Source organism: Oncorhynchus keta, chromosome 37, assembly GCF_023373465.1.
Source record: "Oncorhynchus keta strain PuntledgeMale-10-30-2019 chromosome 37, Oket_V2, whole genome shotgun sequence".
NCBI classification, from domain to species: Eukaryota; Metazoa; Chordata; class Actinopteri; order Salmoniformes; family Salmonidae; genus Oncorhynchus; species Oncorhynchus keta.
In genome coordinates this window covers 17,701,671-17,719,830 of record NC_068457.1, presented here as the reverse complement: position 1 = coordinate 17,719,830, position 18,160 = coordinate 17,701,671, and the positions used below count along the sequence as shown (strand labels likewise).

Here is an 18,160-nt window from a genome sequence, read left to right as displayed (position 1 = left end):
AACACAGGACTAGGACTATACATCCTGTAAATCACCCATTAATCCACCTATACAACAACACAGGACTCCACCACCTATACAACAACACAGGACTAGGACTATACATCCTGTTAAGGACTAGCCATACATCCTGTAAGTCCCACCTATACAACAACACAGGACTAGGACTATACATCCTGTACCTACAGGACTACAACAATACAACAACACAGGACTAGGACCATACATCCTGTAAGTAACCCATTACTCCACCTATACAACAACAGGACTAGCCCTATATACATCCTGTAAGTCCACCACCTATACAACAACACAGGACTAGGACATACATCCTGTAAGATTAATCCACCTATACAACAACACAGGACTACTATCCACATCCTGTAAGTCCCATTACTCCACCTATACAACAACACAGCCCATTAATCCCATTACCCACCTATACAACAACACAGGACTAGGACAGGACTATTACTCCACCTATACAACAACACAGGACTATACATCCTGTAAGTCCCATTACTCCACCTATACAACAACACAGGACTCCACCTAGGACTAGGACTATACATCCTGTAAGTAGCATCCTGTAAGTATACATCCTGTAAGTAGCCCATCCCACCTATACAACAACACAGGACTAGGACCATCCTGTAAGTAGCCCATTACTCCACCTATACAACAACACAGGACTATACATCCTGTAAGTACCCATTGCTCCACCTATACAACAACACAGGACTAGGACTATACATCCTGTAAGCCCATTACTCCACCTATACAACAACACAGGACTAGGACTATACATCCTGTAAGTAGCCCATTGCTCCACAACTAGGACTATACAACAACACAGGACTAGGACTATACATCCTGTAAGTAGGGATTACATAGGACTATACAACACATACAACAACACAGGACTAGGACTATACATCCTGTATAAGGGATCACTATACAACAACACAGGACTAGGACGTTCAGGGACGCTTTCAAGCACTTCATTTTAATTTTAGAGGACCTCAATGTTATGCAATTGTATAATTGATCTGCTAATAGAGCAGTTACACACCAGCGCACTACTTTTCTGGAGAAAAAAAGAACATTGCCAGCGCTGCAGACAGATATTTGGTCTGCTAATACAGGACTTGGAAAGGACCAGCGCACTACTTTGGGAAGAAAATGTTTCATATTTCCCTACTCCCTCATTCAAGAGTCTATTTGGGATTCAGCACCCTTACTTCCCGTGGCTATGTAGATATTAGATCCAATGTGGATCCAGGCACCACTGTCTTCACCAGTTTAAGGAATGAGACACCAAAATATCCTGGACATTCCTCGACAACACCTTTAAATGCGCTTTCACAACAGCTGTTCGTCACTTGACTGTCATTCAGAAAATTGCCTTCTGGATCTGATGATGATGTGTGAAAATATCATGGCATAACTAATCAGCTGGACACCAAATGTGCATCCAACAAGTATTATGCATAATCATTGAAGAACCACGTTATTGACAATATCGATTTAGGTTTTAAGTACCAAGGTAAGGTGACTCTTTCGGGTTAGAGGCATTCGACCTTGCAATTAAATACATCATTTTGGATTTGTGTGCCCATGAAAACTGTTTTCACGCCATAAGATAAGGAGACACAACATGTTATGTAGTTACGCTGCATTTCTGATATCTCTATATAAAAACTATCCAACAGCTAGATCCAGGATTCTTACATGGTTCAAGTTCAATGTATAATTGAACTGAATGTGTAATATATTATCTAATGACAACTTACACTACCATAAATGCAAGGACAGAAAGTAATATTTTGTCACATGATTTTGGACAAATCCGTCAAGACACCAACCATGATAGTGTGTGAAACAGGTTTTAAATCAACTCATGAATTTGACTGAATATAGCTATGATGCCCCCTTCTATCTTCATGTAATGACATTTAAAAAATGATCAATGACTTCTGTAACAAGTTGTCCAGTGTAGGAAATCCTCCCTGCTACCCTAGTACATAGAAAGACCCATTGACACTATACACATAGCTTATGCTTGGTTCCACCTTGACATCCCTGATCTACATGCCTCAATAAATTAAATGCTAGAACATTGGTTGCCAGGATTAGCTATTTGTAACTAGCCTCTTCATACTTGCATAAAGGTGCGAGATAGACACATGTTCATTATAGTCATAGAGATGTGAGGGTCGCTGCCTTGACTAAGATCCTCCAGAAAAGTACAGGGCCTGTTGTATTTATTCGCATGATAATGAAGTCAGATTGATGAATGTAGTTTATATTCAACCTCATTTTCATTCAAATACAGTATATCCAAAGTGTACTCTATTTTCATGTGGTGAAAAGTGTACTGCAGTATACTTCATGAGCATACACTTGATTGTAATTATTCGCCTACCTCCTCATGCCTTTTGCACACATTGTATATAGACTCCCCTTTTTTCTACTGTGTTATTGACTTGTTAATTGTTTACTCCATGTGTAACTCTGTGTTGTTGTCTGTTCACACTGCTTTGCTTTATCTTGGCCAGGTCGCAGTTGCAAATGAGAACTTGTTCTCAACTAGCCTACCTGGTTAAATAAAGGTGAAATTAAAAATTTAAAAATCAAAATAAAATTGATTTTCATATCTCAATAAGTGTACTTCAGTATACTTACAAAAAGTATACTTTTCATGTCTTCAAAAAAGGTCTTTAGTATACTTACAATAAATGAACTAGAATATCATGTACTTCAAAGTACTAGATTTTCATGTAACGAGTGTTTGCAAAAAGCAAGACCACACAAGAAATCTGACATACTTATTATTGTTCTCAATAAGGAAGTAGTTACCTTATATTTCCTGAAAGTTATACCTGCCTGCCTGTAAACAAAAAGCTCTTCAATGAGGAAATACTTTCCAATATTTAGCTACTTGTCTTTTCAAATAAAAGTATATCTGAATACTTACTTTGAAATGTATGTGAAAGTAATTGAGATATTTTAATTAGTCATTTAACCCAGGTCTGGTTCCACCAATACAATCCTTTCAGAAATACACAAGTGATTAGAGGAGAGGGATTCGGGGCTAAGCACTAGATCTCTGGAACAGAAAATGGAACAAGTTTAGTTTTTATGATGAGGCAACTGTCTGTGTAAACAGACAATAAAACACTCTCTGATGTACTCCATTCATGGAAAATCCCATGGGGTAAATCCCAGTAGTCTTTAAAAAAATCTCTTCTTGTCTCCCCCTAAACACAAACTGCATAATTAGGAAATGATTTATTGAACATTTGCCACCAGACATACAGTATCAGTTAAATATAGACAGCTTCAACCTGGAGCGGTTTCTATCCCTTCATCTTTAAACATCAGGGACAGACTCCTTTTACAAACCCTCCTCTCTCCTCAGTCATGCTCTCTGTAGCTACACACACAGACAGTGTGGGAATGTTACTTTGTGAATCCCAAATCGATCCCTCCCTAGTCCGCCCCTACCCCGAAGTCTTTTGGTTTTCTGTCTTCTAATAGAGAGTAGAATACGGGTGCATCTCAATAATCAAACAAGGTTTCCTCTCCTCACACCGCTCCCTTCCTCTGCACTACTCTGTAAAGACTGGACAGGTGAAAGGTCATACCCAGTAGGGTTAGAACATCATATTGCTTTCTCTTAAGAGAGGGAGACACTTGAGATGCACAGTAGGTAGTGAAAGCCATTTCCGTTCTGAAAGCATGATTAAGAGGCTAAATTGCCCCTAAACACTGACACAGGGTCAGACACAGTGAGCTCAAAAAGTATTGGAACAGTGAATTTCTGCTGACGTTGTCATTTTGGCTCTGTACTGCAGCCCTTTGGATTTGAAATTATACAACGACTATGAGATTAAAGTGCAGACTGTCATAGAATACACTTCTACATCGATGTGGATGCTACCATGATTATGGATAATTCTGAATGCATCGTGAATAATGATGAGTGAGAAAGTTAGATGCACAAATATCATACCCCTAAAACATGCTAACCTCTTACCATTACAATAACAGGGGACGTTAGCATATTTTAGGGAGGGGGGGTGATATTTGTGTCTAACTTTCTCATATCATTATTCACAATTTATTCAGGATTATCCATAATCATGGTAGCATCCATATTAATGTAGAAGAGTTTAGAAACATTTTATTCTTATTTACACTAAAACTCACTACAAAATGACAATACAATATTTACCATTGATTTCTATTGGGCACAAAATAATCTAAAACAACCAAAACAAACAGCAAATGCATTCAACAAATGTGTAGTCACAAGCTTGATGTAGTCATTGTGTGATATGAATATGGGACCAAATACTTTTTACTACTTTAATACACAAGTGAATTTGTATGAAATACTTTTGGTCCCCTAAAATGAGAGGACTACGTACAGAAAATGCTGTAATTTATAAACAATTCACCCTATATGGATGAAAATACCCTCGAATTAAAGCCAACAGTCTGCACTTTAACCTCATAGTCATTGTATCATTTCAAATCCAAAATGCTAGAGTACACAGTCAAAACAACAAAACAGGTAACAGGTAAAGTTAGGATTGGGGAAAGGTAATCTGATCCTAGATATGTGGTTAGGGGCAACTTCTACCTTGAGCCTAATGTAAAGTAATCACATGAATATATATTATCAAAAATGGCAATTAGTCTGACAAATGCCTCGTCTCCTCTACTTCTAACAAGACCAGGTGTGTGTTCAACAAGTAGGGCCAGGAATATACCAGTATCATTAATAACATGGCAAGAAACAAAAAGCTCATTTTACATCTTTAGATAAACAGCCCTAATTTTAGAAACAAATATCATTCTTGTCACATTTATTTAATTTCTAAGATATAGCACAGAATATTTTACATACAGCAAGTTTTTATAGGACCAAAGAAAAATTGAAAAAAATATTGTCATACTGTTATCGTCACAGCCTGATGAACAAGACTGTCCCAAAACTTTAAAATGCTGATTCACACAATTAAACAGTAGCTAGGGATAACTAAAAAAGCTATCACATATGCTGAAGTTCTTCAGCTAGATTTTGGCCATTAAAACATTCACTAACGTTAGCTAACAGTTTAAAAGCTGATGTATTTCACTGCTAACATCAGCCTTGTTGAACACACCTCAAGGGTATAAATTAAAACTGTCCGGTCAAAACAAGCCTCTATTGTACATTTAAATCTGGTAGAAGGTGCTCTCCGATCATATGCCATTTTTAATGTTGCTTTGTTGGAAGATTGGATGGCCTCTCCAAGGCAAGCCTACACACACATTCAGACAAAGACAGAAACACAGGAGACATAGATTAGAAATCAGTGGCCACTTTAAGAAATGGATCACTAGCCACTTGAATAATGTTCCGTATCTAGCATTACTCATTTCATATGTATAAACCGCACTCTTCTACGGTATCTTAGTCACTTTTAAAATGTGTCTACATATTGCATCACCCATTTCATATTTATATACTGTATTGTATTCTAGACTACACCCCTGTGTCACGACTCCCACCGAAGTTGGCTCCCCTGCCTGTTGGGGCGGTGCTCGGCGGTTGTCGTCACCGGACTACTAGCCGCCACCGATCCCCTTTTCTGTTAGTTTAGTCTTATGAGTTGCACCTGGTCCTGTTTTCTTGATTTGCTTTCCTATTTAAACTTGTGTAGCCTGCCCTTGTTTGTGGGGGATTCATTTTAGTTCACGTCTTGTATCGGAGGCGCTCCGGACCGTTGCCACCCTGTGTTCTGGGTTGGACAGTGTTCTCCGCCCTGTTTTCTGGGTTGGACTGTGTTCTCCTCCCTGTTTTCTGGGTTGGACTGTGTTCTCCTCCCTGTTTTCTGGGTTGGACTGTGTTCTCCTCCCTGTTTTCTGGGTTGGACTGTGTTCTCCTCCCTGTTTTCTGGGTTGGACTGTGTTCTCCTCCCTGTTTTCTGGGTTGGACTGTGTTCTCCTCCCTGTTTTCTGGGTTGGACTGTGTTCTCCTCCCTGTTTTCTGGGTTGGACTGTGTTCTCCTCCCTGTTTTCTGGGTTGGACTGTGTTCTCCTCCCTGTTTTCTGGGTTGGACTGTGTTCTCCTCCCTGTTTTCTGGGTTGGACTGTGTTCTCCTCCCTGTTTTCTGGGTTGGACTGTGTTCTCCTCCCTGTTTTCTGGGTTGGACTGTGTTCTCCTCCCTGTTTTCTGGGTTGGACTGTGTTCTCCGCCCTGTTTTCTGGGTTGGACTGTGTTTCCGTGTTTTCTGGGTTGGACTGTGTTTTCCTCCCTGTTTTCTGGGTTGGACTGTGTTCCTCCCTGTGTTCTGGGTTGGACCCTCCCTGTTTTCTGGGTTGGACTGTGTTCTCCGCACTGTTTTCTGGGTTGGACTGTGTTCTCCTCCTGTGTTCTGGGTTGGACTGGAATCCCTGTTTTCTGACTGTTTTTCACTCCACTTTAATCAAGTGTTCTGGCATTATTAATCTCATATGCGTAAACTGTACTATTCTGCGGTATCTTAAGTCACTTTAATTGTTTGTAAATATTGCATCACCCATCTCCTATGTTATACTATGCCACTGTATCTTAGTTGCTGACTGTATGTATCTTAATCCATTTCTTACCAGATTTACATGTATTTTGTTATCTTGTGAAACTGGTTACTGCACTGTTGGATCTAGTGTTTTCTCCCTAGATGTTACTGGGTCTAGATGTTACTGCACTGTTGGATTCTAGATGTTACTGCACTGTTGGACTAGATGTTACTGCACTGTTGGATCTAGATGTTACTGCACTGTGTTCTGGGATCTAGATGTTACTGCACTGTTTTCTCCTGCACTGTTGGATCTAGATGTTACTGCACTGTTGGATCTGGATGTGTTTTCTGAAACACTAGATGTTAATGCCACTGTTGGATCACTGTTGGATCTAGATGTTCTGGGTTGGATCTAGATGTTACTGCACTGTTGGATCTAGATGTTACTGGGTTGGACTGTGTTACTGCACTGTTGGATCTAGATGTTACTGGGTTGGATCTGTGTTTTCACTGTTGTCTAGATGTTACTGCACTGTTGGATCTAGATGTTACTCACTGCCCTAGATGTTTTGGGCTATGACCATTTTGTGCCTAGATGTTACTGCACTGTTGCATGTTACTGCCGTGAACCCTCTGCTCTGCTGTTGGATCTAGATGTTACTGCACTGTTGGATCTAGATGTTACTGCACTGTTGGATCACAGATGTTACTGCACTGTTGGACTAGATGTTACTGCACTGTTGGATCTAGATGTTACTGCACTGTTGGATCTAGATTAGTTACTGCACTGTTGATCTTTTTACTGCACTGTTGAATCTAGATGTTACTAGCCACTGTTGGATCTAGATGTTACTGCACTGTTGGATCTAGATGTTACTGCATTATTAATCTATATGTTAAACTGTACTAGATGTTACTGCACTGTTGGATCTAGATGTTACTCACTTTAATTGTTTGTAAATGCACTGTTGGATCTAGATGTTACTATGTATATCTAGATGTTACTGTATCTTAGTCTAGATGTTACTGCACTGTTGGATGTTATCTGACATATGATGTTATATATGCACTGTTGGATCTAGATGTTACTGCACTGTTGGATCTAGATGTTACTGCACTGTTGGATCTTACATTATTTTGTTGGATCTAGATGTTACTGCACTGTTGGATCTAGATGTTACTGCACTGTTGGATCTAGATGTTACTGCACTGTTGGATCTAGATGTTACTGCACTGTTGGATCTAGATGTTACTGCACTGTTGGATCTAGATGTTACTGCACTGTTGGATCTAGATGTTACTGCACTGTTGGATCTAGATGTTACTGCACTGTTGGATCTAGATGTTACTGCACTGTTGGATCTAGATGTTACTGCACTGTTGGATCTAGATGTTACTGCACTGTTGGATCTAGATGTTACTGCACTGTTGGATCTAGATGTTACTACACTGTTGGATCTAGATGTTACTGCACTGTTGGATCTAGAAGCACAAGCATTTCGCTACACCCGCAATAACATCTGCTAAACACGTGTATGTGACTAATAAAATTTGATTTGAAGAGAGAGGAGGCTGTCAGTGGACATAGACAGTAGCACCAGCATAATAAACAATCTCCCACCATAGAGTTAGTTAGAGATCTCAACTTTGTATCTGTCCCATTATGGCTTCTGTGCCATCTCCATTTTGAAGTAGTCCATTTTCTTCTTTGTTGTGTTTTTTAAAAAAAGCATAAACTTTATAATGGTGAATTACCGCCACCTGCAGTACTGGATTTGATTTTGATTTGGAGTCCTGAACCAAATATTGTGCGTCATTCATTTATTGTGGCCACTAGATGGCAGTGATACAGCTTAAAGCCATTTACAAACTGGGTAACCCAATTTGAAGAAGCAGCCAATGCTCTGCTCATTCATTGGCTGATACCTCCCAACCCATAGGAATCGCCACTCACTTGTCTACTTTTAAATTATGGAAGCCCTCAATGGCAATGTTCATGCAACAACAGGTTATATCCAACTAGAACTCTCTAACTATGTCTCACACACCCCTATTGTACCTATATGACGGTCTTGAAGGTCTGCAGAATGAGGTTGGTTTGGTGGATCAGTCTGTTCGCACTGATGAACACGTTGATCGCCCTGGAAACAAGGATGGTTCATTTATATTGTTATTTAACGACTGCAAATAAAACAAAAACGCAATGTCAGCAAAACAGTTGTTCAAAATAGCTCTGACATTTCAAACCTGATTAAATAATTGGTTTCTCATGGTCATCGTAAAATAAACAGTAAGAACATTCCCACTACTAATATTATTAGTATTAATGTACACTGAACCAAATATAAAACGCAACATGCAACAATTTCAAAGATTTTACTGAGTTCCAGTTCATATAAGGTAGTGGTCACCAACCAACCGGTGGATGGCGCAATTGGCGGTGCACTTGATTCAGAAGATCTGTGGCTAAATCGAGTGTGCCTACTGTGCCTACAACTTCCAGCAAAGTTTGATACTAGCTACATGAGATTTCATAACTTATAAAAACCAGAGAGAGAGAGAGACTGTCAAAGAATACAGCAAAGAGCTGCTGTTTTTATGACTTTTTATTCAGCACTGCCAACACTGTTTTTATTCACTACAATTACAAAACATAACACGTACTCTGTACTACCACTCGCGCTGCAGCTGTGATTAATTAGTAGCCAAGTGTATCGATAGCCCTGCATTTTTATTGTTATTAGCAGCTCATCGTGTCTATTTGAATATATCGAGGAATATTTCATTTTCTCTGGTCATAGGAACAACATGAATTTATTGTTGTTTGACTTGTTTTGCCATCAGGTGGAAGACGGTGTCATCTATCTCTGGTCAGTCTCACCGGAGGCAAGGCAAGGAAGGACAGAGCAGGGACCATGAGAGGCAGACCCTCTGCTGCTCTCTCCCTCCCTCCGCTGAGACTAATGCCGTGTTCAAAACATCTAGGAACTCAGAAATGTCAGACTTCTGACTTCAGTGCGTTCAAGAGAACAGGGAACTCAGGATAAAAACTAGATGTGACTGGGAAAAATAGTTTTGAACTGGGGATTGAGTTGATCAGGCTGTTGATTGTGGCCTGTGGAATGTTGTCCAACTCTTCTTTAATGGCTGTGGAAAGTTGCTGGATATTGAAGAGAACTGGAACATGCTGTCGTTCCTGAGCATCCCAAACAGGCTCAATGGGTGACATCTCTGGTGAGTGTGCAGGCCATGGAAGAACTGACATTTTCAGTTGCCAGGAATTGTGTACAGATTTTTGCGACATGTTGCCGTGTATTATCATTCGGAAACACGAGGTGATGGTGGCGGATGAATGGCACGACAATGGGCCAGGATCTCGCCACGGTATCTGTGCATTCAAATTGTCCTCGATAAAATGCAATTGTGTTCGTTGGCCATAGCTTATGCCTTGCCGTACCATAACCCCACCGCCACCATGGGGCACTCTGTTGACAACGTTGACATCAGTAAACCACTCGCCCACATGACAATATACACGTCTGCCATCTGCCCGGTACAGTTGAAACTGAGATTCATCCGTGAAGAGCACACTTCTCCAGTGTGCCAGTGGCCATCGAAGGTAAGCATTTGCCCACTGAAGTCTGTTACAACGTCAAACTACAGTTAGATCAAGGCTTTGGTGGAGGACGACGAGCACACAGATGAGCTTCCCTGAGACGGTTCAATTTCTGCAGAAATTCTTCGGGTTGTGTAAACCCAGCTGTCCAGGTGGCTGGTCTCAGATGTACCCGCAGGTGAAGAAGCTGGATGTGGAGGTCCTGGCTGGTGTGGTTACATGTGGTCTGCGGTTGGACGTATTGTCAAATTCCCAATTCTCTGGCAAGTGCTCTGGGGGAAATTCCTGCAGTCAGCATGCAAATTGCACGCTCCCCCAAAACATGGCATCTGTGGCAGTGTGTTGTGTGACAAAACGGCACATTTTAGAGTAGCCTTTTATTGTCCCCAGCACAAGGTGCACCTGTGTAATGATCATGCTGTTTAATCAGCTTCTTGATATGCCACACCTGTCAGGTGGATGGATTATCTTGGCAAAAGATAAATGCTCACTAACAGGGATATAAACAAATTTGTGCACAACATTTGAGAGAAATATGCTTTTTATGCATATGGAACATTTCTAGGACCTTCTATTTTAGCTTATGTAACATGGGACCAACACTTTATATGTTGCGTTGAAATTTTTGTTCAGTGTATTTTTGCTGTGGGTTTAGTAAGTTCTGTTTTGTGAAGAAAAAAAATCCCCCAATCACAATTCACTGCTTTCGATAAGCATATATCCATCTATTCAGCTTCCTTACGAATCTACTCTACATGACTCACTTTCCATCTTTGAAGTATGTTTTGAGGGTGTCGCTGAAGCTTTTGGAGTATTTGACAAACTCCTTCTTCTGGTGCTCAAGAGCCTGGACACACAGAATAGACAGCTGTGAACATTGCCTTCACAATGATATCAGCTCTACTTTCAGCCATTGATCACATTAAAGATAAGGAAGAAACACACTGAGTGTACAAAACATTAGGAGCACCTTCCTAATATTGAGTTGCAACCCCTTTTGCCCTCAGAACAGCCTCAATTCGTCGGGGTATGGTCTCTACAAGGATGTCGAAAGCGTTCCACAGGGACGATGGCCCATGTTGACTCCAATGCTTCCCACAGTTTGTGTCAAGTTGACTGGATGTCCTTTGGGTGGTGGACCATTCTTGATACACCAGCAGCGTTGCAGTTCTTGACACACTCAAATCTGTGCGCCTTGCACCTTCTACCATACCCAGGTTAAAAGCACATCAACATTTTGTCTTACCCATTCACCCTCTGAATGGCGCACACACACACAATCCATGTCCTTCTTTAACCCGTCTCCTCCCATTCATCTACACTGACTTAAGTTCATTTAACAAGTGACATCAATAAGGGATCATAGCTTTTCACCTGGATTAACCTGCTCAGTCTACGCCATGGAAAGAGCTGTTTTGTCCACTCAGTGTATATTCCACATCTCTGTGTGTCTTACCCTACGGTTCTGGTAGTGGTATTTCTTAAAGACGTTATTGACTGTATCCAGGAGTTCCTTTATAGCACTGGCGATGTCTCTATGGAAAAGAACAACCAACACCAATCAAGAAGCAGGATGTCAAGGGCATGCTCATGAAGGTGTGTGTGTTAGTGTATACTGTGTGTGTGTGTACTCACTTAATTGTCTGTAGGAAGCGTACCCTGTCGTTGATCTCGTCAGGTATCTTACTGAGGATGTGTTTCAGAGCTCTGGATTTCTCATTTAGGTCCTGGAACTCCTGCTCTGGCCTGTCCACTAAGAACTCTACACACACACACACACACACACACACACACACACACACACAGGGAATAGGACATATGAGTCCATTTAATAAACAACTACAAACATATTGAATCTCTTGTAAGCAGATGCTCAGTGCTGGTACTTTTCTACACACACCTTCCACGTCATCTGCAGCCATGCGCAGCAGAGACTCTGTGTAGTTTATCTGAACGTTTTTCTTCTCCAGAATTTTCATTATGATGTCCTGAGTTAGGCCTGGGTTCTCCCTCTCTGCCTAGCAACACCAACACACAATTACACCTGTTGATTATTCAAGCTGCCCATCCTTGCAAACAGAGCCCAGCGGTTACGTAAGGGCAAAGGTCATACGTTTATGAGGTAAGGGGTTAGATGTCAGGGATCGTGTGTTTGTGTGTCTTACCTTGATGAAGGCTGCCCTCAGTGTCTGGGCAGCTGACAAGTTGATCCTCTCCAGCTGCCAAACCAACACATACACACATCGTTAGAGGCTGACAAGAACAAACACACTCATCCAGGGTTCGATATACAAGGCTGCCTGCTGGTATGGGGAGGTTTTGGAAGCCCTCTGGGCCAGTCAATCATCCACACCAGTGGCCCGCTTGGGTCAGTGAGAAAAATATATTGTTATTTTCAATCAAGGCTATATAATTGATGAAAAAGACAGGAATTCCTGAAGCTGCTAGTTCGTTATATAGATTATTTATCTCACACGTGCCCCGCACACAGCCTCATTTGAGTGGAATCATCTGTCGGGCAGCAAGACTGCGCAGCTGTCAACTGTCCTGATTCTTTTGCAACAGACACCATTTATTCCAAACGCTCTTCAACGTAAATGCTGTTGGGTTCTTAAATGGAAGTTGTACCATAGTCCCATGTACCAACACCACAGTCGCCTCCAAACTCATCACCAAGCTCAGGACCCTGGGACTAAACATCTGCCTCTGCAGTTGGATCCTGGACTTCCTGATGGGCCACCCCCAAGTGGTGAGTGTTGGCAACAACACATCCGGCACACTGATCATCAACACGGGGGCCCCTCAGGAGTGTGTGCTTTGTCCCCACCTGTACACCCTGCGTGGACGTGCATGACTCCATCATCATCAAGTTTGCTGACCACACAACGGTGGTATGACTGATCACCGACAACGATGAGGCAGCCTATAGGAAGGAGGCAAAGAGACCTGACAGTGTGGTGCCAGGACAAGAACCTCTCCCCCAATGTCAGCAAGACAAAGGAGCTGACCGTGGACAACAGGAAACGGAGGGGTGAGTACGCCCCCATCCACAGATGGGGATGTAGTGGAGCAGGTCGAGAGCTTCAAGTTCCTCAGTGTCTAAATCATTAAGGAATGATCATGGTCCACACACACCCACACAGTTGTGAAAAGGGCATGACAGCACCTGCCCTCAGGAGGCTGAAAAAATGTGGCCTGGACCATTGAGAGCATCTTGACAGGCTGCAACACCGCTTGGTAAGGCAACTGCAAGGCACCTGATCTACACAGGGTGGTGAGTATGGCCCAATACTTCACTGGGGCCAAGCTTCCTGCCATCCAGGACCTCTATACCAGGCGGTGTCAGAGGAAGGCCCTAAAAATTGTCAAAGACTCCAGCCACCCTGGTCATAGACTGTTCTCTCTGCTACCATACACAAGCGGTACCAGAGTGCCAAGTCTAGGTTCAAAAGGCTCCCTAACAGCTTCCACCCCCAAGCCATAAGACTCCTGAGCAGCTAATCAAAGGGCTACCCAGACCCCTCTTTAACACTGCTGCTACTCTGTTTATTATCTATGCATAGTAACTTTAACTCTACCTACATGTACATATTACCTCAATTACCTCGACTAACCGGTGTCCCCGCACATTGTACCGGTAACCCCCTGTATATAGCCTCCACATTGACTCTGTACCGGTAACCCCCTGTATATAGCCTCCACATTGACTCTGTACCGGTAACCCCCTGTATATAGCCTCCACATTGACTCTGTACCGGTAACCCCCTGTATATAGCCTCCACATTCACTCTGTACCGGTAACCCCCTGTATATAGCCTCCACATTGACTCTGTACCGGTAACCCCCTGTATATAGCCTCCACATTGACTCTGTACCGGTAACCCCCTGTATATAGCCTCCACATTCACTCTGTACCGGTAACCCCCTGTATATAGCCTCCACATTGACTCTGTACCGGTAACCCCCTGTATATAGCCTCTCTTGTTATTTTATTGCTGCTGTTTAATTATTTGTTACTTTATTTTCTATTTTTTACTTAACACTTATTTTTATTTTTTTACCTTCTTAAAGCATTTTTGGGTAAGGGCTTGTAAGTAAGCATTTCAATATAAGATCTACACAGTGATTCTCTACCCTATACTTGCTTGTTTTGTCACAAACTGAAATTAGGCGAACTATTTGAATTTTAGCAAACCAGGAAATGGCGGAGAGATTTCTGCATAGTGTATCGTTAACTCCGCATTGTTGGAAAAGAAAGAACCCCTAATTAATCATTTAACTTTTAGTCAGTGGTGTAAAGTACTTAAGTAAAAATACTTGGAAGCACTACTTAAGTAGTTTTTTGGGGTATCTGTACTTTACCATTTTTGACAACTTTTACACTATTACACTACTACTTTTACAACTTTTACACTACATTTCTGAAGAAAATGATGTACTTTTTACTCCATACATTTTCCCTGACACCCAAAAGTACTCATTACATTTTGACAGGAAAATGGTCCAATTCACCCACTTATCAAGAAAGCATCCCTGGTGCCTCTGATCTGGCGGACTCACTAAACACAAATGCTTTGTTTGTTAAATTAATATCTAAGTCTTGGAGTGTGCCCCTGGTTATCTGCAAATTTTTGTAAAATAATTTAAAAATATGCTGAGCCATACTCACCACCCTTTTGCATAATATAAGGACTTTGAAATTATTAATACCTTTACTTTTGATACATAAGTATATTTTAGCAATTCTGTTTACTTTTAATACTGAAGTATATTTAAAACCAAATACTTTTAAACTTTAACTCAATTAGTATTTTAATGGGTGACTTTCACTCAAGTTATTTTCTATTAAGGTATCTTTACTTTTACTGAAGTATGACTTTTCAGTACTTTCTCCACCAGTGCTTTTAGTCTACACCTGTTGTTTACCAATCATCTGACAAATACAATTTGATTTGTATGGTTTCCACGCATTGCCATTCCAATCTGAATAGATTGCGGATGTTTGTCACAAGCCTGCTACGTTAGGTTAAGCACAAGCTGCACATCTATAAATTATAACTTCGTCCATGCTCTAAAGTGGAGTGAAGTCCACAGAGTTCCATATTTAAACTTCTTCCAGACACTCTTTTAAATGAGAGACACCACTGAACTACAACTTCCGTTTAAGAATAAAATGGAAATCAACAGCATTTGGAGTAAACGGTTTCTGTTGCGAAACGTTTTCCAACTAGCTCGTGAAAAATAATTGTTGTGGACTTAGAACATCCCATTTTTTTGTTTTTCTGTAAGAAAAAGTGTGATTTAGAGAGTGGAAACCAGAAAAAAACTGTAGGAAAACTCGGAAACGCGGACAAACAAAACCTTGAAAACAGAATTCAGCGTAATGTAATGAAACAGCAGGAAGCAGGTCTCGAGGCCTCGACCTTCTAGCCCGAGGTCCGGCGCGCTATCGACTGTGCCGTGCCGCATAAGCATGCTCGTGCGGCAGGGTCGATTTCCGAGCGTATAAACTCAGGGTCGTTACAGTAAAATAAAACAGATTTTAAAGGGCCTAAGAACTGACTGTTCAAAATCACCAACAAGAACACCCTTTTTGAGATTGCGCAAGTTTTATTTTCCCCCTCAAAACAATCAATGTAAATATATTGATATTACATTGTCCAGTTAAAATGTTATTATTTGTGTATGGAGAGTAGGTTATATGCTATACGCTAGCTTGCTCAGCCCGCAAATTAAAGATCAAATCCCCAGATATTTAAATTATGCACGCATCATCCACTATCCTTTGAGATATTGGCCCTGGTCGGTATGTTTTTCATTTGGACAAGTAGCTTTCAGGTCGCACTGGCCCGGGGTGTTACTTGAACATTTACCTGAATCTTTATTAGACAAAACACTCACACACATTACCTCGTTAAAAACTGGATACATGACAGCGTAAAGCGTCATGGAGACCATGGAGTTTGTCTCGGTTTCAAGCCTCATCTCTTCCATGGTCATCCTCCAAGGAGGTGCAGAGAATACACACTGACTTTTTCCTCTCTTTCACTCTCTCTCTCTCACACACACACACACACACACACACACACACACACACACAGAGAGAGAGAAGCTCCAAGAGTCCCCAGAGTGACAAGAGCCTAGAGAGAGAGAGAGAGAGAGATTTGTGCCCTGTTGCCACAAGGGCAACCAGTGAAAAACAAACACCATTGTAAATACAACCCATATGTATGTTTATTTATTTTCCCTTCTGTACTTTAACTATTTGCACATCATTTTAACACTTTACATAGCTACAATATGACATTTGAAATGTCTCTATTCCTTTGAAACTTTTGTGAGTAATGTTTACTGTTCATTTGATTGTTTATTTCACGTTTGTTTATTATCCATTTCACTTGCTTTGGCAATGTAAACATATGTTTCCCCTGCCAATAAAGCCATTTGAATTGAATAGAGAGAACTTTGTCTATGTTGTCATGTAGACAGACCTAAGGCGTTATTAACTTCCTCTTCTACCGTGACATGATAAGCTACTGTACACAAGAACGTTGCCATGTAAGTTAACGTTAAAAATGTTCGGTTCCTAAGAAGCTAGCTAACTTAACTGGCACACATGCTCGCTAACATTAGTTACCAAAGTTTGGTAACTAACTACATAGGTAGTTTGCAGATTCTATGTCATTTTAGGCGGACCTTTAACTGTGAAAATCACCAAGGAATATAGCTAACATTAACTAGCTAACGTCACCCATCAGTATCATGCTCTACTGTAACTAATACGTTAGTTACGCTTGAGCAACTCGCAAATGTGTGGCTAATGCACTGTCATTCAGTAGAGGTAAGTCTAACGGTCAAATGGTGGTGGTTATCTTAACTAACCACAGATAAGTTACCTTTCTTGTCACCGTTCTAATAGCGAGAATGTCTGGTTAGCTGCGTTGTTATCATCAACTTCTCCTTCAGCGACACTTCCGGGTCACGGAATTTTGGAAACGCTCTAAATAAAAGTCCCCAACATAATAGTAGAAAAGTGTCAATATCCTCAATTATTCATGATACATTAAAAATAATTGTCGAAACATGAACAATGATTCAAATTTTTTCACATTTAAGTGACATTTGCATTAAATGTTCCAAGGTCGAATGAATGCCCACAATGAAAATCATTGTACATTTTGCATACAGCATACAGCATACAATGACATTCTACACGATTCTATGCTTCCAACTTTGTGGCAACAGTTTGGGGGAAGCCCTTTCCTATTTCAACATGACCATGCCACCGTGCACAAAGCAAGGTCCATACAGAAATGGTTTCTCTAGATCAGTGTGGAAAAACTTGACTGGCCTGCACAGAGTCCTGACTTCAACCCCATCGAACACCTTCGGAATGAATTAGAATGCAGACTGCGAGCCAGGCCTAATCCCCCAACATCCGTGCCCACCCTCACAAATGCTCTTGTAGCTGAATGGAAGCAAGTCCTCGCAGCAATGTTCCAACATCTAGTAGAAAGCCTTCCCAGAAGAGTGGAGGCTGTTATGGCAGCAAAGGTGGGACCAAGTCCATATTAATGCCCATGATTTTGGAATAATAATAATAATAATAATAAAATGAGATGTTTGACCAGCAGGTGTCCACATACAGTGCCTTGCGAAAGTATTCGGCCCCCTTGAACTTTGGGACCTTTTGCCACATTTCAGGCTTCAAACATAAAGATATAAAACTGTATTTTTTTGTGAAGAATCAACAACAAGTGGGACACAATCATGAAGTGGAACTACATTTATTGGATATTTCAAACTTTTTTAACAAATCAAAAACTGAAAAATTGGGCGTGCAAAATTATTCAGCCCCCTTAAGTTAATACTTTGTAGCGCCACCTTTTGCTGTGATTACAGCTGTAAGTCGCTTGGGGCATGTCTCTATCAGTTTTGCACATCGAGAGACTGAATTTTTTTCCCATTCCTCCTTGCAAAACAGCTCGAG

The 18,160-nt window shown here is 41.1% G+C and overlaps 1 protein-coding gene across 5 annotated transcripts; it reads right to left on the bottom strand.

Annotated features, from left to right (window-relative positions):
• Positions 1-3,276: 3,276 nt before the first annotated feature.
• LOC118370274 (programmed cell death protein 10-B) lies at positions 3,277-17,180 on the bottom strand. 5 transcript variants are annotated; one of them, XM_035755223.2, is made up of 9 exons: positions 17,067-17,180; positions 16,081-16,310; positions 12,336-12,389; positions 12,071-12,188; positions 11,806-11,932; positions 11,627-11,705; positions 10,935-11,017; positions 8,603-8,695; positions 5,163-5,312 (listed from the first exon to the last, which is right to left on the bottom strand). In XM_035755223.2, the coding sequence occupies exons 2-8, from the start codon at positions 16,168-16,170 to the stop codon at positions 8,614-8,616; spliced, it is 633 nt and encodes a 210-aa protein (XP_035611116.1). In that variant the 5' UTR covers positions 16,171-16,310; positions 17,067-17,180; the 3' UTR covers positions 5,163-5,312; positions 8,603-8,613. The 5 variants fall into 5 exon arrangements, with proteins under 5 accessions (XP_035611114.1, XP_035611117.1, XP_052355337.1 ...); XM_035755222.2 differs by having other exon boundaries at positions 8,614-8,695; XM_035755221.2 differs by lacking the exon at positions 10,935-11,017 and having other exon boundaries at positions 3,277-5,312.
• Positions 17,181-18,160: the final 980 nt, after the last annotated feature.